The sequence below is a fragment of the Mchenga conophoros genome, linkage group LG10 (assembly GCF_057382185.1).
Source record: "Mchenga conophoros isolate Kocher_MC1m ecotype Shallow Benthic linkage group LG10, M_conophoros_male_GT1.1, whole genome shotgun sequence".
Classification (NCBI taxonomy): Eukaryota; Metazoa; Chordata; class Actinopteri; order Cichliformes; family Cichlidae; genus Mchenga; species Mchenga conophoros.
In genome coordinates, this window is record NC_140535.1 from 36909515 (window position 1) to 36936128 (window position 26614).

General features: G+C 40.5%; 1 protein-coding gene and 1 long non-coding RNA gene across 3 annotated transcripts; one reads left to right on the plus strand and one right to left on the minus strand.

Annotated features, from left to right (window-relative positions):
- Nucleotides 1-2727: 2727 nt before the first annotated feature.
- On the minus strand, nucleotides 2728-7518 carry LOC146566460 (uncharacterized). The gene is made up of 3 exons (XR_014894034.1): nucleotides 7417-7518; nucleotides 3702-3857; nucleotides 2728-3279 (listed from the first exon to the last, which is right to left on the minus strand). It is a non-coding gene; the product is annotated as an uncharacterized LOC146566460 (long non-coding RNA).
- A 909-nt stretch (nucleotides 7519-8427) lies between these two features.
- On the plus strand, nucleotides 8428-14675 carry LOC146566461 (gap junction Cx32.2 protein-like). Of its 2 annotated transcripts, none has more exons than XM_085290135.1 (2): nucleotides 8428-8507; nucleotides 13260-14675. In XM_085290135.1, exon 2 carries the CDS (start codon nucleotides 13269-13271, stop codon nucleotides 14136-14138), a length of 870 nt encoding a protein of 289 aa, XP_085146261.1. In that variant the 5' UTR covers nucleotides 8428-8507; nucleotides 13260-13268; the 3' UTR covers nucleotides 14139-14675. The 2 variants fall into 2 exon arrangements, with proteins under 2 accessions (XP_085146261.1, XP_085146262.1); XM_085290136.1 differs by lacking the exon at nucleotides 8428-8507 and adding an exon at nucleotides 10838-12669.
- Nucleotides 14676-26614: the final 11939 nt, after the last annotated feature.

Consider the following 26614-nt stretch of genomic DNA (forward strand, 5'->3'; position numbering starts at 1 on the left):
ATGACCTGTATTTTTGAAAATACTACACAGTTGTAACAATGGACTTTCAATTCAGGCTTCCAAAATATACATGAGTCATATTTGTACAATGCATCTCTTGAAAAACATTCCACAACATTCCTCAAAGTTATCTGCTGTAACCTGAATTCAACATTGTGGGGTCTTATGACATTGCGCTTATGTAAAAAATAGTTTTTTAAATGTAAGAGCCATAAGGTAATATGGCAACAGGGGTGTAATTATTAAAATGACACAAAGAAGAGACTTAAAATAACATTATAACCCACAGGCGCACAACCAAGAGACCTAAACTGATTAGTATTGGCTTGCTTCTATTACTAAACATCACAATCACTAATACTAGATGATGCAATCTGTTTGTAGTGGTGCACCTTGGGAAAAAAATTGCAAACTGGTGAAATTGGTGCAAGGCACCATTTCCATTGAGAAAAATGGACATTCAAAGTTTGATTTTTTTTTTTAAAGAGCCATGGCTTGAAAAGTGAAAACTGCAGTAATAAAGGACCCAAGTTGAAAAGTGCCAGAAAAATAAGTTTCACTATGTACTGCAACTTTACCAGTGCTGGCTTAAAAGAAAGGATGGTACATATTCGAAGAGGTAAACATGTTGTTCCCACATCATAACTGGAAAACTGTTCAATCGTACAGTCTGGTCCTGAAAACCTGGGCCTTCTTTGAAAGGCTGTTCCTTTTGAGCTCCATAACCAGTTTCTATAATACCTCGAAGGTATACTTTTCCAGTGGGTAAGTGAGGTTCAAAGTGTACATTAGTCCAAACAGCATTGCAGCTGCTAGGGTATAGTTATCCAAATCCTGCCAGACTCTCTGGCCTTCAAGGACTATCCCGATGTCCTCAGGGCTGCCATTGGCATCTCTTGACTTTATGATGTAAATTCCCATGTGTCATGGTCGCTGTGTGGCAGGCAGAGGTGTGGACTCGAGTCACATGACTTGGACTCGAGTCAGACTCGAGTCATTAATTTTATGACTTTAGACTTGACTTGAAAAAATGTTCTAAGACTTGTGACTTGACTTGGACTTTTACACCAATGACTTGGGACTTGAATTGGACTTGAACCGGTTTACTTGAAAAGACTTGATATTTTACCCCAAATATAAAATTTAACATGCATATTATATAGAGATTGAAAATGTGACGTCATTCACGGGTAGAACCGCAAAGGATTCTGGGAACTCGTGGCAAGCGGTACTAGCGCACGCAGGCTTTCAATTAAAATCAGTTACACAGCGATAAAAAGAAACACAAAAATGGCAAGAAGCTGTTGTATCATTAACTGCAATAGCCGGTCGCATGACAGCCACGGGAAGCCGACGGGTAAAGAGATCGGTTGTTATCGGATTACGTCGTTGAAGAGAAATTGTTCGAGCCATGTTTCCGAAGTAACAAAGACGCGACTGGATTGCAGCCATTCTAAGACCAAATATAACGTCCCAGAACACTCCAGCTCACAGGTTAGTCTGCTCCAAGCATTTACACGAAGGTCAGTGTTTTTTAGTAGTTAATACGTCATTTTCATAACATAATTAGTGATATAGGTTACAAGCAAGTCTGGCGCTGAACAGAAATTGTCGCGCTATGCTCCTTTATTTATTGTGCATAAATAGTGAATTGTCCTGACACAATATTGCGTTTCGCTTCTGTTATTATGGTACATTGACAAAAACATATACTTTTATTCACAGGATAAAACAGGTTTTTTGTATCACTAATTGCCCAGTACGATTACAGCATACAATATTATTGTCACTGCTACATTTCTGTGATGGGTACCAGAAATTATTTCCACTGCTAATTAATTACCGTTGAGCTCAAAGGTCCTATTAATAAACGGTTAATGAATGTGTATTTATGACGACAATTTGTGAGACTGGTAAACTTATGATACGTACGATGGTCTTTCGTTCTACACGGTGCATTTCAAGGTCCTGTACCCATCCGTCGGTAAACTGTACCTGGGCTTGTTGCAGTGACCTGAAGTTACTAAACTTCATGAGTGTATGCGCTCACTCCAAGAACCGTATGATTATAAATATGCATATAAATATGCTACAATGAGATAGCTGACTTCATCTAACTAGCAAATGTTGTCCAGGCTACGTTGGTGATACAGTTTTTTTTAATGTGTATGATATTTTTGTCATGCGATTTTAAAGCTGGTCCTACAACCGCATCCAAGAATAACATGCAGCGTATCTCAGAACTGTCGGTGAAAATTATTCTTGGAGCTAAGTTTAATTGAGCTGCATTTTAAAGAGGTGCAATTTCACAATTTGTGTATATTTTCTACGTTCACTTTTGTCATGTGTTGAGAAAAACACAGATTTAAAATTACATGGTCTAATATTTACATTTAGCATAACTGCAACATTATTTTTTCGTTGTTTTTTTTTTTAAAGACTCGAAAGGACTTGAAATTCAAAGTTTCAGACTTGTGACTTGACTCGGACTTTTACACCAGTGACTTGAGACTCGACTCTGACTTGCCTGACATTACTTGAGACTTGACTTGAGACTTGAGGATAAAGACTTGAGACTTACTTGAGACTTGCAAAACAATGACTTGGTCCCACCTCTGGTGGCAGGCAGGATGAGGACCCAAAATGCAAACTCACGGACTCAGGGGATAAACTCAAAATGCAGCTTTATTGCTGACAGGTGACAAACAAAAGCAGTGATACCAAAGCAATACAAAACTAAACTACACTGGGAAAAGCTAATTGTAACATATACCAGAAGACACGGGGAGAACCACACACAGCATGAGGGAGAACGCGACGCCGAACAGAGGGAGACGCAGACAGAAATACACAGAGGGTTAACGAGGAAAGTGGGAACACACGGGGAACACAGCTGACACAGATAACCATAACGAGAAAGGGCGGGGTGAACATAACACTGACGGGAGACGGGCAGAGTCAAACAGGAAGTACAGAGGTTCAGACAGGAGGAGAGAGAGCACGGGGAAAACACAGACATAACGGGCTGGGGAAACATGGAATAAAACATAAGGAGAGACGAGGGCTCACAGATACACAGAGGGGCACACAGGGGGTAAAAGCCACGAAGGGAAAACACTTAGGGAACAACACAACAGGGCAACTCAGGAAACATGGCCTAAATAGGGAACAAAATACAAACATACAAGAAAACTAAGAATACTCTGCCAACATGGCCCAGGACCATGACACCATGGTTGTTTCCTTATTAGATCGTTGGATAATGGCTTCATCTGTGGCCTAGTAAATGCAGAATTCCAAAATTTAATTAAACAGAACACTGGTCAAAGAACATTATACCAAATCTTATTTTAATCTGTGTCACTATTCCAAAAAATGTTAACATTAACACATTAGGTGAAAAAAAATGTATTCATTACAGCATGTGATTTGAGTCCTCAGAATGCTCAAAAAGGTAATGCATTTCTGAAGTGAAATCTCCATGCAAAGAAGCAGAATACTGTCAAAGCATAGAGAGGTGTTCAACTATGAACTCCACACATACTTCTAATGCAGGTAAAAGAAAAAAAACAACAAAAAAAAACGCACCCATGGTAAATTGTGAAAATCCCAGGTGATTCCTGGCATAGAGTGACAAGCAGCATTTTGTTAAAATTATTATTTTCCCTAAAGTGTATACAGAAATTAATTTTTTTTCTTACCTGGGCCGTGGGCTCCAGAATGTTCTGAAGTCTTCTTCCTATTTGTCCTCCTCGCCTTTTGAAGACCTTTATTAGTTTGTCAGATAGCACATCTATCTGCAAGAGTAATCTGGACTGCAGTGGCATGGTGGTAATGCGCTTAAACTCTGCATTTATCTAAAAAGAGAAGTTGTCACATAAAAATGCTGTCAAAATCTCAAATCTCACAAGGTTACATCCACACAAAGTTGTTATTTTTTGTCATATTACTATTTATTAGCTATGGGTCCCATGTTGCTGAGCAGTTCCATAGTTGCCCTTACTTCCATACCACCCAAAGCCTGTTTGCAACCACAGCAGTTGCCTCCTTCTGGCCATTTTGCAGTTCTGCCAAATGACCCAGAAACTACATCTATTATTGTCATATAAACATCAAGGTCTTTCATTAATACTTAGTTAAATTAGTTAATTTGACCTTTCCAGAAAATTTACCTTACAGAATGTGAGATAACATATGCAAATCTTCACTAGTAAATAAAAGAATGTTATTAAAACCTTAACTGTAACACCTCTATGTAACAACGCTAGAGAATTGTTCTGAAGCAACACCAATCTGCCCTTCAGCAGGGATAAGCACCATATATCGATACAGAAAAAATAAATTTAACGTATTTATATTGTCATTATTTTTATCTCTTTAAGCCCTCCTCTCAGTCTCTCTATAAATCAGTTAAAATAATTTGTTGGGTTTTTGTGTGTCTTTAACATGTTATCAGTACATTACATTCACTGCCCCAGAACATGAAATAAAGCCCCACGTCATGCACTTCCTCTCCTAATGAGTACTGCCTAGGTGTCATGCCCTAAATAAACCGACTTTAGTGAAACCCCCCCCCCCCCCCCCCCAGCACACACAGAGCCCACCCCATGGCAAACTAGCTTATTTAACTGTTTAACTAAAACATTTTAGGTACAACCAGTTAACTAAATGGACACAAGTTTGTTAGTCTGTATTCACTGAGAAAAAACAAGCGAATGTGACTGGGCACGCACTGAAAAAAGGCTAATGCACATAATATTGTCCTGCAGCTTAAGCTAGCATTATCGTTAGTTAACTTAAGGAATGACTTGTTTTTTCCATTATGTTGCTCAACAGCAATTCATGAGAAAAACTTCCCCATATAATGGATGTTCTCTTCGTTTCCTCTCAAACATGTAGTTTTCAGTTTACCTCGACAAAGTAAAGCTCAGCACCAAACGTAAACGAAGCAACGACAAAAAATGGCGGACCGCCACAGTGAATTTTCCCTCGCAGAACACACCCGGGGGGGTGGGGGGGGGGTGGAGTTTCAACAGAAAACATAACTATTTTCTGTGATTTTGATATGACTGGTTTTAAAAGACTGAACATCCTTCTAAAACAAGTGAAAGGCGTGAGACTTAATTATGTTTAGACCAAAAATATAAATGATTCATGTTGGATATATTTACTGTATTTTTACTAATTTAACAACCTCATCATTGCATTAGTCGCTTTATGCTATAGCATTACGCTTACATTAGCTTGAAGCTCAAGGTCGTCATTTTATTTAATTTCTTTTTCTGGGCTTACAAACAGGACACACAACATTTAGATAACCGTTACACTGAATCTTGGGTCTGTGTTGAGTCTTCCAGCTGCTGACTACAGAAGCTAGATTGACCTTTCAGCATGTTTATAGCGGTTGTGGCTATGTGCTGGTAATGTTACCATGTGTGAGCAGTCACATTGGCAGCAGACATGTTTCAACAAACTAGTCATATCCCAGCCCTACATTAGCTTGTTTAATGGTTAAGACACTGCAGGTACCACCACTTACTACAGACACCGATGCAAGTTTGTAATAGTCTGTTAATTTAGACTGAAAAAATATACAAACAATATTAACTCACATTATATATGTTAATTACTAATTTGCTTATCGCATAATTTCGGTTACCATTAGCTAACTGGAGCCTAACATTGGCCTTTCATGGTTTTCGATAAACAGCCCACATACCTGTAAAATAACAACACCCCAGTAAAAGTCCACATACAGTTGGTCAAAAAAGTATTTAGTCAGCCACCGATTGTGCAAGTTCCCCCACTTAAAATGATGACAGAGGTCAGTAATTTGCACCAGAGGTACACTTCAACTGTGAGAGACAGAATGTGAAAGAAAAATCCATGAATCCACATGGTAGGATTTGTAAAGAATTTATTCGTAAATCAGGGTGGAAAATAAGTATTTCGTCAATAACAAAAATACAACTCAATACTTTGTAACATAACCTTTGTTGGCAATAACAGCGGTCAAACGTTTACTATAGGTCTTTACCAGGTTTGCACACACAGTAGCTGGTATTTTGGCCCATTCCTCCATGCAGATCTTCTCGAGAGCAGTGATGTTTTGGGGCTGTCGCCGAGCAACACAGACTTTCAACTCCCGCCACAGATTTTCTATGGGGTTGAGGTCTGGAGACTGGCTAGGCCACTCCAGGACTTTCAAATGCTTCTTACGGAGCCACTCCTTTGTTGCCCGGGCGGTGTGTTTTGGATCATTGTCATGTTGGAAGAACCAGCCTCGTTTCATCTTCAAAGTTCTCACTGATGGAAGGAGGTTTTGGCTCAAAATCTCACGATACATGGCCCCATTCATTCTGTCCTTAACACGGATCAGTCGTCCTGTCCCCTTGGCAAAAAAACAGCCCCATAGCATGATGTTTCCACCCCCATGCTTCACAGTAGGTATGGTGTTCTTGGGATGCAACTCAGTATTCTTCTTCCTCCAAACACAACGAGTTGAGTTTATACCAAAAAGTTCTACTTTGGCTTCATCTGACCACATGACATTCTCCCAATCCTCTGCTGTATCATCCATGTGCTCTCTGGCAAACTTCAGACGGGCCTGGACATGCACTGGCTTCAGCAGCGGAACACGTCTGGCACTGCGGGATTTGATTCCCTGCCGTTGTAGTGTGTTACTGATGGTGACCTTTGTTACTTTGGTCCCAGCTCTCTGCAGGTCATTCACCAGGTCCCCCCGTGTGGTTCTGGGATCTTTGCTCACCGTTCTCATGATCATTTTGACCCCACGGGATGAGATCTTGCGTGGAGCCCCAGATCGAGGGAGATTATCAGTGGTCTTGTATGTCTTCCATTTTCTGATGATTGCTCCCACAGTTGATTTTTTCACACCAAGCTGCTTGCCTATTGTAGATTCACTCTTCCCAGTCTTGTGCAGGTCTACAATACTTTTCCTGGTGTCCTTCGAAAGCTCTTTGGTCTTGCCATGGCGGCGTTTGGAGTCTGACTGTTTGAGGCTGTGGACAGGTGTCTTTTATACAGATGATGAGTTCAAACAGGTGCCATTCATACAGGTAACGAGTGGGGGACAGAAAAGCTTCTTACAGAAGACGTTACAGGTCTGTGAGAGCCAGAGATTTTCCTTGTTTGAGGTGACCAAATACTTATTTTCCACCCTAATGTACGAATAAATTCTTTACAAATCCTACCATGTGGATTCATGGATTTTTTTTTTCACATTCTGTCTCTCACAGTTGAAGTGTACCTCTGGTGCAAATTACTGACCTCTGTCATCATTTTAGGTGGGGGAACTTGGACAATCGGTGGCTGACTAAATACTTTTTTGCCCCACTGTATATAAAGGGTCTACACTCTTTCTCACTGGTGTGTTAGCTTTAAAATCGTATTTACCTTCAAGTGTAAAACTCCAGATGGTAGTAGATTTTCCAAAGCGAGAGACAAAAATGGCGGACAGTGCAGCCGAGTTTTCCTTTCCAGGGGGGCGGAGCTTGAGGATAAAACACGACTAACTTGTTTCTTTTCAACATGATTTGTTCTAAAAGAATGAATATTCTTAAAGAATATGTGAAAATTAAAAGACAAAAATATGTTTAGATGTGAAATTTAAATTAGTCATGCTGGATATATGAAGTAATTCTATGCAAATTCAACAACCACCCTATTGCATTTTTTTCAGTGTGGGTCGCAGTGGTGGAAAATAGAGTTGTCTGGCTTTAATACCTTCTCCTCTCTTGGTAGTGGATCATTTGTCTCCTTGGGTCACTTCTTCTATGGTGAGTTAGATTGCTTCACTTCCTTGAAACATTTTTTCAGACTTCAGGGTGATGAATCATCAGATTACTCCCTTGTAAGAAGCGCCCACCCACACTCACTAGCAAAATGAGACGTGTTGAATTGGAAGCAAGAATTTCAGCATTTTCCTACTAGTGGGGTTAGTGAGCTAGTTGGTGCTAATTTAATAGGGACATACTGTACTTTACTACACCATAAACATATTAACACTCACAGTGTAAGTGACTTTGAAAGTTTTTAGTGGGGCACCTGATTTAAAATTTATAATTTAATGCAAACCGAGAGACATCCCAATTACATCTCACTTGGGACACATGATTCGAAGTCTCTTTTGTGCCAACAAATATCTCAGCATGTTTCTTTTTCAAGTACCCAACTATACCCCAAATCTACAATGTGGACATTGGGAAATTATGATTTAGAGTGTGAGTTGATAGAAAAATGGTGTTGTTTTATAATTATCAGCGCTTCCTTTATAGAAACTGATTGAATGGGAGGTGATGAAATTTGTCATGAGATTCATGATGCTGTGATCAGCAGTTTGTACATGTCTGCTTAAGTCAGACCAAACCCACAGGCCTCAGACAGGAAGTAGTGTCTTCCTGGTCAGTTAAGTTTGATTTTCATCTGCCTCCACTCTGGTTCTTGGATGAGCTCATGGCAGAGATCTCTTAATATCTGAATTATAGGTGAGTACATTTTTTGTTCCCACATCCTTGACTTAAAACACCTGTTCATTACTGTAAAATAATGTTGAATTAAACTTTTCAGTTTCTTTAAGACAAATAGGTCTCAGTTCCTGTTTAACATCTTTGCACATTTTTGATGACGCAGATCTATTCAGAGACTTGCTACATCCCTATTTAATGCACTGTTTTCAAAGCTGTAGTTTTGGGTAATGGACCTGTTAAACTTTAAACTTAATCAAAAATTAAAGTAAAAGATTCTTTTCTGTCTCAATTCTGTATCATCCAAACAAGTCATAATACCTACCGGACCCACTCTGAGTCTTATTCTGTGTTTTCTTTTTCTAACTGTAACCAAATGTTTTCTAATGCACCACTTCTTGGGTTTCTTTCTACAATAATTTAAAGTCTCTTCTTATGAAGTAAAGTTTATTGAAATAGCGTGAGTAATTTAAAGAAATACATTCATTTCTTATATAATTTCAATTGAAAAAGTACAGGGTCTCTACAGTAGCCTTTAATGCTTGGATGAGAAGCGGTAACCAAAACGTTTGTTTGGACTAGTGCTTGCATTATATTCATATATTTCTTTTCTCTTTTTTTTAAACATAAAATTAACAAGTCACATTAGATAGTAACAGATATTAATAAAATATTAGATAAAGAATTCATTAATTTCAATGTTTTTTTCTTTATATTTACAATACAGCAAAAAATACAGTATAATTACTGACACAGTACACTGCACTTGCTCCCAATTTTGTTCCATTACATTTCTCGTGTCTGTGTTTACCAGATTATATGTGCAACTTATTTTCCCCATTCAACAGTAGCAGACTTTATGCTTTGATTAGATTTTTTTTAATGACAATTATATTTATATAGTACTATATTACATCAAAACTGTATGTCGTTAGCACAGAAAATAAAGAAACACAAAAAGTAAGTTTACAATCCCGTAAGGCAGTGAAAAACATCAGAATGAAACAAAAACAGAACAGAACAAAAAAACGTAAATAAAAAGGTTTTTGAATGTCCACAATCCCTGAATGGTAAATGGCCTGTATTTGTATAGCACTTCACTTAGTCCCTAAGGACCCCAAAGCGTTTTACACTACATTCAGTCATCCACCCATTCACACACACATTCACACACTGGTGATGTCAGCTACATTGTAGCCACAGACACCCTGGGGCGCACTGACAGAGGCGAAGCTGCCGGACACTGGCACCACCGGGCCCTCTTGACCACCACCAGTAGGCAACGGGTGAAGTGTCTTGCCCAAGGACACAACAACCGAGACTGTTGGAGCCGGGGCTCGAACCGGCAACTTTCCGATTACAAGACGAACTGCCAACTCTTGAGCCACGATCGCCCGAAAACAACTTGGAAGCATACTTTTTTCTGATTCTGGTAGCAGTTCAAAGATCTCAAGCTTATTAGTTTGTGAAGAGATTTTAGATCATCAGAGAAAAGTGAGGACAAACAACTATCTGTCATATTCATAAGAATGGTGGAATATAGAGTTATTCTTTATGACAGCACCAAGTCGGAGCATGTACATGTTAAACAGTAATGGACCAAGGACAGACCCTTGAGGAACCCCTGAATAAAGTTTTATTTTTTCAAATCTAAAACTGATGACTGAAAAATAAACACTTCCACCCTTTGGATACGATGTGAGCCAATCACCACATAGAACCACTAGAAACCACGTAGAATCACTAGTGATCAATCTTTGCTCACTAGTGATTCTATGTGGTTTTTCTTGAAGTGGTGTGGTTACCTCACATATAAAGGAGGCAGGGAAAATGTCTGACTTTAGGAAGATGTTAAACTTCTTTTAGATCTTCAGATTATTATCAGTAGTATTAAAAGCAGTAGTAGTATTAATAGTTTATCAGGGATTAATCGATTATCAGTGAATAAAATAAAAGCAGAATTAGACTGGTTATTGTTTACCAGTTGGGAGATGTAGGATTGTCTGGCTGATTTGTTTTTCAGTGTTACAGCAGTAGATTTTTTTATAGACTATAAAATTGGTTTGTAAATTGTGGATTGCATACATTAATAGATTTTTACAGGAGTGATGTGGTCAATAGTTTGATAAATTGCATGAAAGTTGTCCATCATTTAATCACATAATAACAGGACAAGTAATGTGCAATTTGAAAAAGGTTCACTATTTTCTTTCAAACAGCCATATCACAGTCTAACAGGAGGATATAAGATAAGATAAAACTTTATTAATCCCTCGGGTGGGTTCCTCTGGGAAATTCGGATATATAGTACTTGTTATGGGTGGGATGGGGGGTTCATGAGGAGCAGCCCCAAAAGCAGACTTGGGAGAGAAAACGAAGTATAACAAAAGGCGAGCTCTTTAATTAAGGCTGATATCCAAGCAGAAAAACAAGGCAAGGCAAACTGAGGCAAAAGACTGAACTGAAACCTAAACTGGGATCAACTAAAGCTAAACATGTAAACTATGACATGAACATGAACATGGCCTGAACAGGATCATGCAAAACTATGACATGAGGTAAGCAAACAAGAGCATGACCATGATGTCATGATCCTGGGTCATTTGATCCACCGTTTTGAATTTTAATGTATTTTGACGTTTATGGTTTATTTTTAAGTTCTTCAGGTTATCTAAGTTCATTTCTATTATGCTTGGGTTGCCGTTATAGTTTGTTTTTTCTGAGATTCCCCTCGTGTCTTCACCCCTGTGATTATGTCTCAAGTCTGACAAGACAAATTACACAGAGGAGAAGAAAAGTCTAATAACTAAGGAGACATAGTAAACAAAGTAAAGTAAAATTTAGTAAAAATATAGTAAGACAGCAGGAATAACGTCAACACTTTATAATGTCAAAAACTTTATGTTAAAACAAGTGACTTATGACAAGGAAATCACAAATGAAATACAGTGGTCTCTCACTATATCGCGGTTCGCCCGCCTAGCTGTTTCGTGGATTCTTTTTGTGTGCAATTTTGCATGCTTTTTTTTTGTACAGCACATTGTGTGCTGCGTCCTGATCGGCTGTACACCAAGCTAAGCACTAAGCTTGTCAAATTTACATAAATCTTCGATCGCTAGCAGTGTGACTCTGAAGTTCTGTACTGTATGTTTGTAGGTTTTCTCTCCAAGAAACACATCAATGTCGATGAAACTCTACTCCCATGTTCAGATCCTGAAAACAGGGTTTGATATTTGATTTCATTCTATAATACTAGACATATTGTTGTATGAAGGTTTGAACTTTGACAGTGTATAAAATAAAAGAGAAAAGTGTTAAAATGTTCATGCGTGTTTGAAAAAAGTGTATAAAGTGTGTAGTGAGGGGTTTTGCAGCCTTAAAACATATATAATAATTGTAAAAACAAAAGCTGGCTACTTTGTGGATTTCATTGCGGGTCATTTTTGGAACATAAGTCCCGCGATAAAAATGAGGGATCACTCTAATAAAAGTTTATGATGATCATAATTTTTCTGAACATCACAAAAATATATTTCATAACTTGTTAATAATCAATTATCATATGACCACAAAATATGATCACTAATAATATGCCAATAGCATCGGGTGATGACTATAGGTGTTAAGACGGAAATTAAAACGATGGAACAATAATTCATAATGCTGTGCTGTTGCCATTTTAAGGAAAAAAAATTTTTTTTAGACCAAAATGTCTTTTTAAACAGCTGTTTTTGTGTGGTTGTGTGTTTGTAAGAAAATCTGTTGTCACGGTTCTGGGTCAGTATTGACCCAGCATTCTGAGTTCTGGTCTATTTCTGAATGAACGTTTTGTTTCTCTGGTGTTTTGTTGATGATGATGATTATTATTGTTTGAGTTCTATGTGTTATATTCGGTATGCCTGCTTATGAGTCTACGTCTGTGTCTCTGTCTGTCGTGTGCTTCCTGTTTTATTTTGTAGGTCTGTGTCCCATGTCAGTGCGTTCAGCTTTGTGCTCTCCCTGTATCATCAGTGTAATCAGCGTCAGCCGTGTCTCCCAGCTGTTTCCTCTTCGCTCCGTTCACCTCTTGTATTTAGTGTCTGTGTCTTCCCCTACTCGGTGTCGCGTCGTTAACGTCTGTTCATCCTCTTACCTCCTCCATGCTGTGTGTTTGTCATGTTCCGGTTCTCCAGCACCACTGTTTGTAAGTTTTTGTTCAGTTTTGTGAGTCATAGTTTATAGTCATAGCTCATGGTTTTGAAGTCTAAGGTGTTGTCATTTAGACCCAGAGTGGCTGCTGTGTGAAGATGCACCTGATTCTCAGAGTCAGGTGCATGCTGAGCATGCTGAGTTAGACATTGTGTAAGCCTTTGTAAGTTGATTCAGATTCTTTTTGAATGAAACTTTATTAGGTATTGTTTGTCTAAAAAAGAAACATTTGCTTAAAATCACCACAGCACACCATTATTATTATTGAGTCATTTAAATTTCCATCTCACTATACACACACACACACACACATATAGATAGATAGAGATAGAGAGATATATAGAGATAGATAGATAGATAGATATATAGATATATAGATAGATAGATATATATATATATACACACACGCGCGCACGCACGCACGCACACACAGAAAAAGAGAAACAAAGTAGAAGAACATATTGCAAATTGTTTGGTCTGAGTAGAGTGAGTGTGATGAGGGATAGTCAGACCATGGCTCAGACTGGTGGGTGGGATAGTGATTTAAGTGTACTAACTGTGTTTTTCCTCCATATATCAAATTAGTTTTCAGCCATGGGAGACTGGTCTTACCTGCTGACACTGCTACACAAGGTCCAATCTCATTCAACTATAGTGGGCAAGATCTGGATGAGCGTCCTCTTCCTGTTCCGGATCTTTGTCCTAGGTGCTGCTGCAGACAATGTTTGGGCAGATGAAGTGTCAGAGTTCTACTGTGACACTCAGGAACCAGGATGTGAACATGCTTGCTACAACTGGAAGTTTCCAATATCCTTTGTACATTACTGGGTCCTGCAGATCACCTTTGTGTCAACTCCTACCCTTGTCTTTCTGGGATATGCTGTACACATAATTCATAAAGAGAAAAAAATGATGGAACAGCTGCAGGATGGTGTTGATGGAATTAAATTAAAGAAACGTAAATATACGGATGATCGTGGAAAGGTGAAGTTAAAAGGGACACTCTTTTGCACGTATGTGACACAGCTCTTTTTAAAGATCTTCCTGGAAGTTGGATTTAGTGTGAGCCAGTTTTTTATCTTTGGTTCTCCATTCATTCACTTAAAGTTCCACTGTAAAATGTCTCCTTGCGCCGAAATGGCTGGTGCCCAGTGTATGGTCTCCCGTCCCACAGAGAAAACGATCTTTATCTTTTTTATGCTTGCAGTTTCAGGCATTTCAGTACTCCTGAATATAATGGAGATCATTTACTTGTGCTGTACAAGGAGAAGAGATAACAGGAAACAGTTTTTATGTGAACAGCATGAACTCAGTTCACAGTACCAGCCATTCAGTGGAGCTGGCCAAAACACAAATCGCCCTCATGGAGGAGTTCCATTGTTCACTCCGCCAGCTCGTGCTAAGACGGGACTCAGCGCTAATGAGAACCACAGTGATTCCATCGTTAAAGAGAAGGATACCTGACAGAAAGGATCTCTGAGTAATTATACATAATCATTTGACAGAATCTGCTCTTATTGAACTTTTTGTAACTAACTTTAAACATAAGAGCCTTGTATGATGATTAGCAATATGAATTATTTCTGTTATGCATTGTTCAGAAATCTGTTTTTTTAATCCACTTTAAAAATATTTAACAATCATTAATAAAAAACTGATTATCATTCCACACTCTTCTTTGTACATTGACACTGGGCAGGATAGCCTATATTCCTGAAAGAAGGAAAAAGAATGTGGCTTAATTGCACAAGGCTGCTGATGTTCACTCCTCAGAGTTCCAACTCGAAATAAGTTCCCGGCTGACTCTACATCCCTTTATACCCTTCCCTCTTTTCAAACTTGTATTAACCCTATCTGTGTAAACTCTTTTTAAGATTCCCTGCATATTTCAATTTAAACATCGTAAAATCTATTGTTTTTAATATGTAACACTTTTAACTGTATTTGTTTTGTGTAAAATATTTTTTGGTGTAAATAAAATGTTTTTAATATTGTACCATATTATAAGCCTTTTTGAATAGAGTGATGTTGATGGGTTAGGAAGAAAGAAAATGGGGGCTCTGTTGCTGAAGGAAACTGGGCACCAATGCACGGGCCATCCTTGCTCCTGACTCAAGGACCCATGTCCCATACTTGCTGCCCTGGAAAACGGGTTTCTTTCACATCCTGAGTCTGAAGTACAGGGAGAGAGGGAAAGAGAGAGAGAGAGAGGGTTGAGTTTGGGGTCTAGGGTCATCCCAGCAAAGGGTTAGGAGAAGGTAAGATGGGTTAGGGGGAGGGGGACTGAGCCTGCCACCTCTGTGAGGCAGGAAACGCACGGGCCATCCCTCCCGAAGGAAACCCACCCCGCTGGGTGTCCCGATTACGGGAAAGCCTCCGCCTTTTCCCATATCGGACAACGGTCCAATCACCTGAGGCCATCCGGTCCTCAGTTTTAAGTCACTGTGTGTGCTTGTCCTTTTGTGTTGTGTTTTACACTGTTGTTGTTTCTGTGTTTTGGGTTCGCCTTTGGTATCTAAATAATTATAACTCCAATGTGAGTTTTTATGAGGCGAGAAATCAATATATAAATTGAAACAGAAAAAAATCAATTTTAAAAAAATGAAAAAAAATTGAAAGAAAATTTAACTAATTAGATCAAAAAACTGGTGTGCCGTACGCGCAACGTTTCGACCCCGTAAGGGTCTTCCTCAGGCGCTTGGCACACAAAAAGCTAAAGAAATGAGGCTGTAATGCACAAGGCTGTGGCTATTGATGTTCACTCCTCAGAGTCAGGTAAGGGGAATGAAACTCCTCCCTGCACGAGGAGGGCAGGAGTGGTGCACGGGCCATACCGTGACCCTTCCCGCGGCCCACCACGTTATCGCCACCCCGTCTTCCGTGTCCGTCACTCTCCAGGTCCAAATTCAGGTAAGTACCTTCCTAATTTAGGCTTCCAGGTAAGTACCGTATCTTTATTATTGTTGTTTTTAATCAAATTGTATTAATTTTGCTTTTCTTACAGGTATTTTGAAATTGTTTTTAAATTGCGTTTAAAGTTTTTTAATCAACTGTTTTTTAATTGTGCTTTTAATAAAGTTTATATTTTTCCAATGATTTTCGTCTCCGTGTTGTTTTTCATGAAATCCGAATTTTAGGTTTTAAATTTGTTTTTTAGGCCATAAACAAACATGAAAATGAATAAAATTTAAATAAACCTCCCCCAAAAATAACAAACTAAAATAACAAACTAAAATAACAAACAAAACATTTTTATTGGTGATGCATGGCTTGCGCTAGCTTTCGGCAGTGTTGTGCCTTCTTCAGGCTGTGCTCATGCATCAGTGGCCAAATTCAAATAAAGGAGACTTCTCTCTGCCCCTCCTTTTATAGGCTTTTTTGACTCCTCCCTACGGTGCTTTGTGTTTTTCCTTTTTTGGTTTTCTGTTTAGTTTTCTTACTCTACTTTCTTTGGCTTAACCCTATCCTTTTCCTTTCCTTTCTCCTTTCCTACCCTTGCTTTGCCTTCGGTTTCCTTTTACTCCTAATTCCTGCTTCCTTTCCTTTGGTTTACATACCGTCCTTTCCTAATTTCCTACATGGCCGTTATTTTTGTTTATTTCTTTGTCTCTTGGCCTTCATTTTAAATTTTACTTGGGGTTCTGTTCCTTGAGGTTAAGGTTAGGGCTGCACCATGGATGGGGCTAGGATTGAAGAAAAAGAACCTGTCCCTCCCGAAGGAGGAACAGGGCGTGCACGGGCCATCAACCCCGATGGTCCACAGCCTCACATCCCTCTACCTCCATAAGTATTTTTTATTTTCAAGGTAAGTATTTCTTTTACAGGTTTTTTCTTTTCAGGTAAGTACGGTTTTTGTTTTAAATTTCAAAAGGTAAGTATTTGTTTTTTACAGGTTCTCATTGTCCGTGTCCGTTACTTTGGCTCGTTTCCAATAAAGTATTTTCCATCCCAATTTGTTTTCTGTGTGGTTTTTTCATTTAGTTTTGATATATCTCTGATTTGAGTTTTTAAGGAAAATCAATAAAACATGAATCAAAACATGAAATAAAATCCCCCAAAATAACAAACTAAAACAACAAACTAACGTAAAATTGAAAAAATTAAATGAGTATGCCCTTGTCGCGACGTTTCGAAGGTGTTGCTTCTTCCTCAGGCGAGGGCATACTGAAGAGCTCTGTATTTGAGGCTCCTATTTATACTCTCCCTCTGATCCCGCCTCCTTGGCTTTCTGTGGCTTTCTTATAATATCTTTTTTAGCTTATTGCTTTTTTCCAATTCTGCCAGACTTTTTGGCTCTCATTTTTCCCTTTTTCTTCCTTTCTTCTTTTCCAGTCTTTTCCTCTTTCCCCTTTGACTTTTCCCTTTTCATCATCCTTTTCTTTCCCTCTCCTGTCCTCTGCCCATTACCCTTCCTTTTGGTCTACATCTGTCCTCTTTCTCTTCCGAATTTTGGGCTACTACAATGCCGACTTGGCTTTAATACTACTCTCTCAACCCTGCTTGGGGAGGACTCAACCCGACTTGGGGAGTAAATTTAGAAAGGAGATGTGACGTTGGGTTAGGCTTTAGGTTTCAGCTGGGGTTAGGAGTACTCGGGCTTCAGATCCAGTACTGGGGTAAGGTTTAAGATTTCATTTCCAGGAAAGAAGTAGAATTAAAGTATCCAAATTTCAGGTTGTTTAGGGCCAGATTAGATCAGGGGGTATATACAATAGGGCCAAAATCCAAATTTAGGGTTAGGGTAGGGGAATTGATTCCTCCTACGAGGGTAGAAGGAAGGTGCACGGGCCATCCCACGGGAGAACCCCCGATCCCTGTCTGGGTTCTCAAGGAAGGGACGTTGGCGTCGCCTTCCGTAGCGGACTACTTGCCACTCGTCCGCCATGACGAGTGGTTTTTAATTTACTATTGTGAATATAAATGAAATAAAACAAACTTGTTTTTAAACAACTAAAAGAGAGCCCAAAGGCTTCAAAAACCCTTAAAATAAAACACCGTAAATTCGGTTCCAAACAACTAAAAGAGAGCCCAAAGGCTTAAAAATCCCTTAAACTAAAATACCGTAAATTCGGTCCCAAACAACGAAAAGAGAGCCCGAAGGCTTAAAAATCCCTTAAAAGAAAACCGTGTATTCGGTTGTTTAGTATAAACAAAAATAAAAAATTCTGCAAACAACTAAAAGAGAGCACCGGGGCTTGAAAATCCCTAAAAACAAAAAACCGTGTTTTCCGGTTGAAAAAAATCAAACGTGCCTCAGGCAACGTTTCGACCCTAAAAGGTCTTCCTCAGGCCTGTGAGGCACGAAAGAAAATAAAACCAACAAAAATCCAAGCGCTCCAAACAATGGCTGGCTGCTGGAGATGTGCACTGTTCGGCTGTCGAAAGCAGAATGAGCTCTCTCTCCTGCCTGCGCTCCTTTTTAATCCTCTGGTCTGTTGTGTGATTTAAACCGTTCGTTTTAAATGTTTTTCCAGTTCCCCTGTGTCCTATTAAAATTAGGGCTTGACATTACACTAAAATGAATTACACAACATGAATTGAAATTATACACTATTTAAATTAACTTATTTATTTATTTATTAGCGTGAGTACCTTTTTAATATTTGAGTGTATAATTGTATATTTATACTTTGACAGTACAATAATGAATTTACTGTCATTAATTCAACCCCTTTTCAGAAGATTAAAATATTTAAATATTCCAACCTGATATTAGGGTTGGACATAAAGCCAATTGGGGTTATTAGGGGAAGGGGAAAGGTTAGGGTTAGGGGTTAGGGTGTGGGGAAAGAATAGGCCCGGCTATGCCGGAACCTAGGTGCACGGTCCATCCATGGGACTGGTATTGGTGCCCCCTGATCAAAAAATTACCCTAAGCGGGTGTAGTGCACTGTGGTGGGCCATTCGCGACGTTTCGGCTTCTCTTGAGCCTTCCTCAGGCTGGCCCACCCGCTTTTGTGTTCTGTTTCGCCACTCTTGGCCTTTTATACTTTTCTTTTTCCTTTCTGTTTTTCTTAACTTTTTCTGTTTCTTAGTTTTTTCTTTACTCTCAGTTTTTTCTGCTTTAGCTCTCCCTTTTTCAAACTTTTTCTGTTCTTTGTTCTTTCTGTTTTTTTTATCTTTCTCTTTGTATTTCTGTTTGTGCTTTATTCTTTCTTTTGTTCTTTATTCTTTCTGTTTTTCTTTATCTTTCTCTTTGTATTTCTGTTTGTGCTTTAGTCTTTCTTTTGTTCTTTATTCTTTCTGTTTTTCTTTATCTTTCTCTTTGTATTTCTGTTGTTCTTTAGTTTTTCTCTTGTTCTTTATTCTTTTTCTTGCTCTTTATTCTTTCTCTTTATTTTTCTGATGTCCTTTTCTTTATTCTTACTTCTTTAAATGGCACCCCCTTCCTTTTAGACATCCCGTCCTGTGTTCTGTATTTTTCTGTTATGGCACCCCCTTCCTGTAAATCCTTTCCTTGTGTACTGTTTTTTCTGACTTTCTTGTCCTTTGTTCTCTTTATTTAGGCTTTTAAGTGTCCCTTAGGGTTAGGGCTAGAAGGGGAGGGGGGAGGGGGGCAATGGGGTTAGGGTAAGGACAGGGTAGTGGGTGGGGGGCTAGGGTTAGGGTTAGGGTTTAGGGGTTAGGGGAAGATAAAGTTGGGAGACCGGTCCCCGAAGGGGGCCGGGCTCCAATGCACTGTCCATACCTGCTCCCATCCCGGGCGGCAAGGTCCCCCAGGGTTTTTCCTCTTTATTATAAGCCTTATTTTATTGTATTATCCTATTACTGTCTCATTAAATTGACATTATTGTATATATTAATTATTTTTAAGGTAATATTTAAGGACACATCATCAGTAGTGGACCCTGGAATCATCGGATGTTTCGGCCATTAACACTAGACATCCTCCTCCAAGGAAGGCCCTCCCAAGGTTGATCACGCCTTGGAGTGTGTCATCAATTAAATAAGATAATAGTAATTAATTAATGCCTTTCTGGGCTTTAATTTTTAAAGTTTTCAAGAGGCCAATTAGGCCCTGTCAGGTTCAATCGCCTTTTAGAGAATTAATTAGGCCCTATTTGGGTTCATGGCAATCTGACGTATGTCCGTGACTTTGAGAATTTCACTCAAGAGCTACCCCGGGCGGTCTGCACTTGGGGGGACGAAGGCAGTGTCCAAAGGTCGCCTGCGAATGCCCCAGCCGCGGAGACGTGGAGGTCTCCGATTGATTGCATGTCTGCACTTGGGGGGACGAAGGCAGTGCCAGAAGGCCGCCTGCGACTACCCCAGCCACGGAGACGCGGAGGTCTCCGATTGATTGCATGATCCCTATGTCCTGCTTAATTCACAATTATTAGCTTTAAGCTTCTACAAGTTAGGGTTAGGGTTAGGGTTAGGTGTTAAGTAAGGAACAGGCCACCAGCAAGCTGGTAGCCTGGCGTGCACGGGCCATCGATGGGGCTGGGTGGTGGTGTCCCTGCCCTGGTTCAAAAAATTACCCATATCTTGGGTTTAGTGCACTTTATTGGGCCTTCGCGACGTTTCGGCGTAGTTTCGCCTTCCTCAGGCTGGCCCAATATGTTTCTGTCTGTTTGTTCTCTGTGTGCCTCTCTTGGCTTTTATACTTGTGTTGTCTCCTCCCACTTTTAGGTTTTCTGTTTGTATTTCTTTCTTAGTTTCTCATCTGTTCTTTCTTAGTTTCACACTTGTTTTTACTTTTCTCTCTTTTTCTCTTACTTGTTTTTCTGTTTCTCTTATTTGTTTTTCCTCTTCTCTTATTTGTTTTTCTGTTTCTCTTATTTGTTTTTCTTCCCCTCTTATTTGTTTTTCTGTTTCTCTTATTTGTTTTTCCTCTTCTCTTATTTGTTTTTCTATCTTTATATTTCTCTTCATTTTCTCTTTGTTTTTATGGCACCCCCTACTTGGTTTGACATCCCGTCCTATTTCACGTATTTGTTTTTTCTTTGTCTGTCTCTTGTCTTTAAGTTCTCTTTTTATGGCACCCCCTGCTTGGTTTGACATCCCGTCCTTTGTTGTTCATGTTCTCTTTGTTTTTCTCTTTCTGTATTTGTTATACGTGGCTTCTTTTTTTACTTTTTCTGTTTTTACGTGACTTCATGTCTTTCTTTCTGCTTTTCTTTGACTCTCTTGTCTTTCTTGTCTTAATTGTTTTTTGTTTTTTATAGGGACCCCCCTGGTTAGGGTTAGGATTTGTTATAGGGCAGGGGCACCCCCAACCCCACGAGGCACTGGCTGGTTAGGTGTTAAGTAAGGAACAGGCCACCAGCAAGCTGGTAGCCTGGCGTGCACGGGCCATCGATGGGGCTGGGTGGTGGTGTCCCTGCCCTGGTTCAAAAAATTACCCATATCTTGGGTTTAGTGCACTTTATTGGGCCTTCGCGACGTTTCGGCGTAGTTTCGCCTTCCTCAGGCTGGCCCAATATGTTTCTGTCTGTTTGTTCTCTGTGTGCCTCTCTTGGCTTTTATACTTGTGTTGTCTCCTCCCACTTTTAGGTTTTCTGTTTGTATTTCTTTCTTAGTTTCTCATCTGTTCTTTCTTAGTTTCACACTTGTTTTTACTTTTCTCTCTTTTTCTCTTACTTGTTTTTCTGTTTCTCTTATTTGTTTTTCCTCTTCTCTTATTTGTTTTTCTGTTTCTCTTATTTGTTTTTCTTCCCCTCTTATTTGTTTTTCTGTTTCTCTTATTTGTTTTTCCTCTTCTCTTATTTGTTTTTCTATCTTTATATTTCTCTTCATTTTCTCTTTGTTTTTATGGCACCCCCTACTTGGTTTGACATCCCGTCCTATTTCACGTATTTGTTTTTTCTTTGTCTGTCTCTTGTCTTTAAGTTCTCTTTTTATGGCACCCCCTGCTTGGTTTGACATCCCGTCCTTTGTTGTTCATGTTCTCTTTGTTTTTCTCTTTCTGTATTTGTTATACGTGGCTTCTTTTTTTACTTTTTCTGTTTTTACGTGACTTCATGTCTTTCTTTCTGCTTTTCTTTGACTCTCTTGTCTTTCTTGTCTTAATTGTTTTTTGTTTTTTATAGGGACCCCCCTGGTTAGGGTTAGGATTTGTTATAGGGCAGGGGCACCCCCAACCCCACGAGGCACTGGCTGGTTAGGTGTTAAGTAAGGAACAGGCCACCAGCAAGCTGGTAGCCTGGCGTGCACGGGCCATCGATGGGGCTGGGTGGTGGTGTCCCTGCCCTGGTTCAAAAAATTACCCATATCTTGGGTTTAGTGCACTTTATTGGGCCTTCGCGACGTTTCGGCGTAGTTTCGCCTTCCTCAGGCTGGCCCAATATGTTTCTGTCTGTTTGTTCTCTGTGTGCCTCTCTTGGCTTTTATACTTGTGTTGTCTCCTCCCACTTTTAGGTTTTCTGTTTGTATTTCTTTCTTAGTTTCTCATCTGTTCTTTCTTAGTTTCACACTTGTTTTTACTTTTCTCTCTTTTTCTCTTACTTGTTTTTCTGTTTCTCTTATTTGTTTTTCCTCTTCTCTTATTTGTTTTTCTGTTTCTCTTATTTGTTTTTCTTCCCCTCTTATTTGTTTTTCTGTTTCTCTTATTTGTTTTTCCTCTTCTCTTATTTGTTTTTCTATCTTTATATTTCTCTTCATTTTCTCTTTGTTTTTATGGCACCCCCTACTTGGTTTGACATCCCGTCCTATTTCACGTATTTGTTTTTTCTTTGTCTGTCTCTTGTCTTTAAGTTCTCTTTTTATGGCACCCCCTGCTTGGTTTGACATCCCGTCCTTTGTTGTTCATGTTCTCTTTGTTTTTCTCTTTCTGTATTTGTTATACGTGGCTTCTTTTTTTACTTTTTCTGTTTTTACGTGACTTCATGTCTTTCTTTCTGCTTTTCTTTGACTCTCTTGTCTTTCTTGTCTTAATTGTTTTTTGTTTTTTATAGGGACCCCCCTGGTTAGGGTTAGGGGGTTAGGGGTTAGGGTTAGGGGGGGTTAGGGTTAGGGTTAGGGTTAGGGAGAGGAAAAGTGTTCCGGCCCCCGAAGGGACGCGGAGGTGCACGGTCCTTCCCTTGGGCCCTCCCGCTACTCCACTGCCTGTTACGGCCACCAGGCACAAGACGCCGTCCCCGGTACCGTACAGGGATCCAATCCTGGTCCTCATCCAGGTAGACCATTATTGTCTCGTCTGTGATGAGGCCTTTGTTATCTAATAATAAAGTTTTGTGTGGATGATGCAGCCTTTGGTATTATAATTTAATAAATTTTGTTTGTTTGTTATTTATGAATGGAGGTATGAATGATAATGTATGTAATTTATAGTGCAAAAAAAATGAGAAAAAAAGAAAGCGTTTGTTTTTTTTAAAAAAAATAAAAATAAAGAAAAAATGGGTTAGGGGTTAGGATAATGGTAATGGCCCCGTCCCCCCTGGGGGGGACCAAGGAATGCACGGTCCTTCCCTCCTGGGCCCCTCCCACCCCGGTCCCCTAAAAACCAGTCCTGGTCTCGAGATTGGGGTCGATAAGTGTCGGGCCGCATACGGGAGCGACCCCTCCTCCCATAGCGGACCTGCTGCCACCCTTCATCATCCATGATGGAGGGCCAAGTAAAGTTTTTCCAATATTTTTTTGTTTTTTTTATGTTTTTTTTAATTTTTTTAATTTTTTATTTTTTAGAAAAAGCAAAAAAAAGAGAATAAAACTCCTAAAAACTAAAAATGCCCTGAAAAAGGTTCCAAAAAACTAAAAATGCCCTGAAAAGGGCTCAAAAAAAACTAATCGTGTGCCACTGTGGCGACGTTTCGACCAATTGTGGTCTTCTTCAGGCCTGGGCACACTCAAAACGAAAATAAGCCCGCTGCAGAAAAAGCGACTGTCATCGTCGAAGGGCAGCAAAAGAATGAGCCTGGCCTGCAGGCTCACCCCTTAAATAAGCTCTGGCTCCGCCTCAACGGTTTCTAAAGTTTCAACAAAAAGAATAAGAAAAGGAAACTCCACATTTCAAATAATTTTTAAACGTTTTTAAACCTAACCCACAGTATTTAAATGAATTAAAACTACACCATATGAACTGACAAGAACTAAATGGCGTGTATATACATAAAATAAAATTACTATTTACAGAAAAGGTTTTAAACTTAATATTTACACATCCATGACAAGTATTTATTTATTTATTTATTTATTTTTTTGTTTTTATTATTTTTTTGTTTTTTACACATTTTTGTACATATGTTCCACCAAGCATTTAACAAAATAGTGGGGGACGGGGGAAAGGGGAAGGGGATGGGACTAGGGTTAGGAATAGGAGTAAGAATAGGGAAGGGGATTAGGGTTAGGATATAGGACAGGGGTTAGGACGATAGGTTAGGGTTAGGGCTAGGAGTGGGAAGTGGTTAGGGTTAGGGTAAGGAAACAGGATAGGGGATAGGGTTAGGATTAGGAACAAGGGAATGGTTAGGGTTAGGGTAAGGGAAAAGGATTGGGGTTAGGACATGGGCTGGGGTTAGGGTCAGGACAGGGAAGGGGTTAGGATTAGGGTAAGGGAAGCAGGTGGGGGTAGGAAGAGGGAACGGGGTTAGGATAGGAAATGGGGTTAGGACAGGGAATGGGGTAGGAACAGGAATGGGGAAGGGGTTGGGACAGGGGTAAGGAAATAGGACGGGGTTAGGGCCAAATCAAACGTAAGCCAGACTCCTAGGCCGGACAAGTTCGGTCCTGGCCTCCCAACCAAACTCACTGCCATTTAAGGTTCAGTCCAAGTGGTTCCTTCGTATCCAACCAGTAGACCCACCGTCTTTCCCTGGCCTTCCGCTCACCATGTGTCCAAGTCACACCACCTTGAATTCCCGCAATCCGAAGTGCCTTGAATCCGTGTGAAATAAAATGGTTAACCAAAGGAGTCTGGGTTTGTGTTATGTGTAGAACGTCAGCTACATTCTCATCCCAATCGTGTTCTTCGTCCCACCGACATACTTTTTCATTTCACAGTTTATACAACAAATCAAATTATAAGTTAAATTCCGCCGACCAACGTACAACCACGGCCTGTGCTGTGTCCCGGTTCACTTTTCTTAAAGACTTTCCCTTTCAGTCTAGAACTCATCCGCCGGGAGCGGGCTGACAAAGGGCTAATTCTTGTCCGGACCGTCCTGATCTTTCCCGTCAGTTCCAACATGTGAGGTTGTGGGGTAGACACCCCACTTGGCTCCTCCAGAGCTAAATCAAAGTCCAACAGACCAACCGCTTCAACTGACTCATCTTTCGGATCCCCGTGGACTTGAGCGTCAACCGTGACGACTCCCGCAGGAAGTCGGACCAGCGGTTCCGCGGCCCCCGACTTATCCACACTCGGACTTCCCCCACGGACCCTCCGGTCCCTCAGTGGCCGAGGGTGGGCGCCTCCAAGCGGTGAGGACTCCGTCCCAATCTGGTCCCAAGAGTTAACTTCAGTCGGACTGTCCTCCTGCCTCCGCATTGCCCCTTGTCCCCCCTGTCCCCCATCTGTACGAGTGGATTGTTGGTGTGTTGCAACCACCTCCTCCTCAAAGGCCACCCGGGAAGGATCCTCTTGTGTGTTCCTGCGTGTCAATATACCCCGTGTGGGTGCGTTCCTCTCTACGGGTCCGTCACCCTGTTGTGGATCTGTAATGGTTGACCCGGTTGTCCCACCCGTTTGAGGGCTACCATCCGGACCCATGGCAGCTGCCACCAAGGCTTCAGCATGCTCCACCACGTCCTGAGGCAACCGTGGCAAGTTACGCCGAGTCCACCGTGTTGCAACGTCAAAGGCCACCTTCCAGTCCACATCTGCATCCAAAACCAAACCCCCCAACGCCTCCTGCAAGGCAGTTTCATAATGATCCCGAAGAATCAACATGGTGGCGTGGCCCCAGTTTTTGGCATTACCAAGGATCATGTCAGCCGTCTTGGCGTTTGGGGCTGCTGGCTTAATAACACCAGCCAACATGTCCACCATTCGGGAGATCATTTGGGGTGGAGACCTCTCACCATTGACATTTCGTAAATGGTGCACAACCTTAATAATCTTTTTCAATTGTCGCACCAATGCCCCAAATTTGGGGTCCACAGACGTGTTGTTCTGCTGTCTCATCGGCTGAGGAAACTTCCCCTGCTGCCTAAACCAAGGTCGCCGGAAAAAATCATCATCACCGGCACTGCCCCCCCATCCGGGGTTGGCATGGCGAACCACCTCCGCATAGGACCGTTGTTGTGGCACCCAATCCCTCGGCGGCATGGGAAGAAGGCGACACGGGAAGGAAGGAACCCTTTCGAAGGGAGGCACAGGCTGGTTAGGATAATGGTAATGGCCCCGTCCCCCCTGGGGGGGACCAAGGAATGCACGGTCCTTCCCTCCTGGGCCCCTCCCACCCCGGTCCCCTAAAAACCAGTCCTGGTCTCGAGATTGGGGTCGATAAGTGTCGGGCCGCATACGGGAGCGACCCCTCCTCCCATAGCGGACCTGCTGCCACCCTTCATCATCCATGATGGAGGGCCAAGTAAAGTTTTTCCAATATTTTTTTGTTTTTTTTATGTTTTTTTTAATTTTTTTAATTTTTTATTTTTTAGAAAAAGCAAAAAAAAGAGAATAAAACTCCTAAAAACTAAAAATGCCCTGAAAAAGGTTCCAAAAAACTAAAAATGCCCTGAAAAGGGCTCAAAAAAAACTAATCGTGTGCCACTGTGGCGACGTTTCGACCAATTGTGGTCTTCTTCAGGCCTGGGCACACTCAAAACGAAAATAAGCCCGCTGCAGAAAAAGCGACTGTCATCGTCGAAGGGCAGCAAAAGAATGAGCCTGGCCTGCAGGCTCACCCCTTAAATAAGCTCTGGCTCCGCCTCAACGGTTTCTAAAGTTTCAACAAAAAGAATAAGAAAAGGAAACTCCACATTTCAAATAATTTTTAAACGTTTTTAAACCTAACCCACAGTATTTAAATGAATTAAAACTACACCATATGAACTGACAA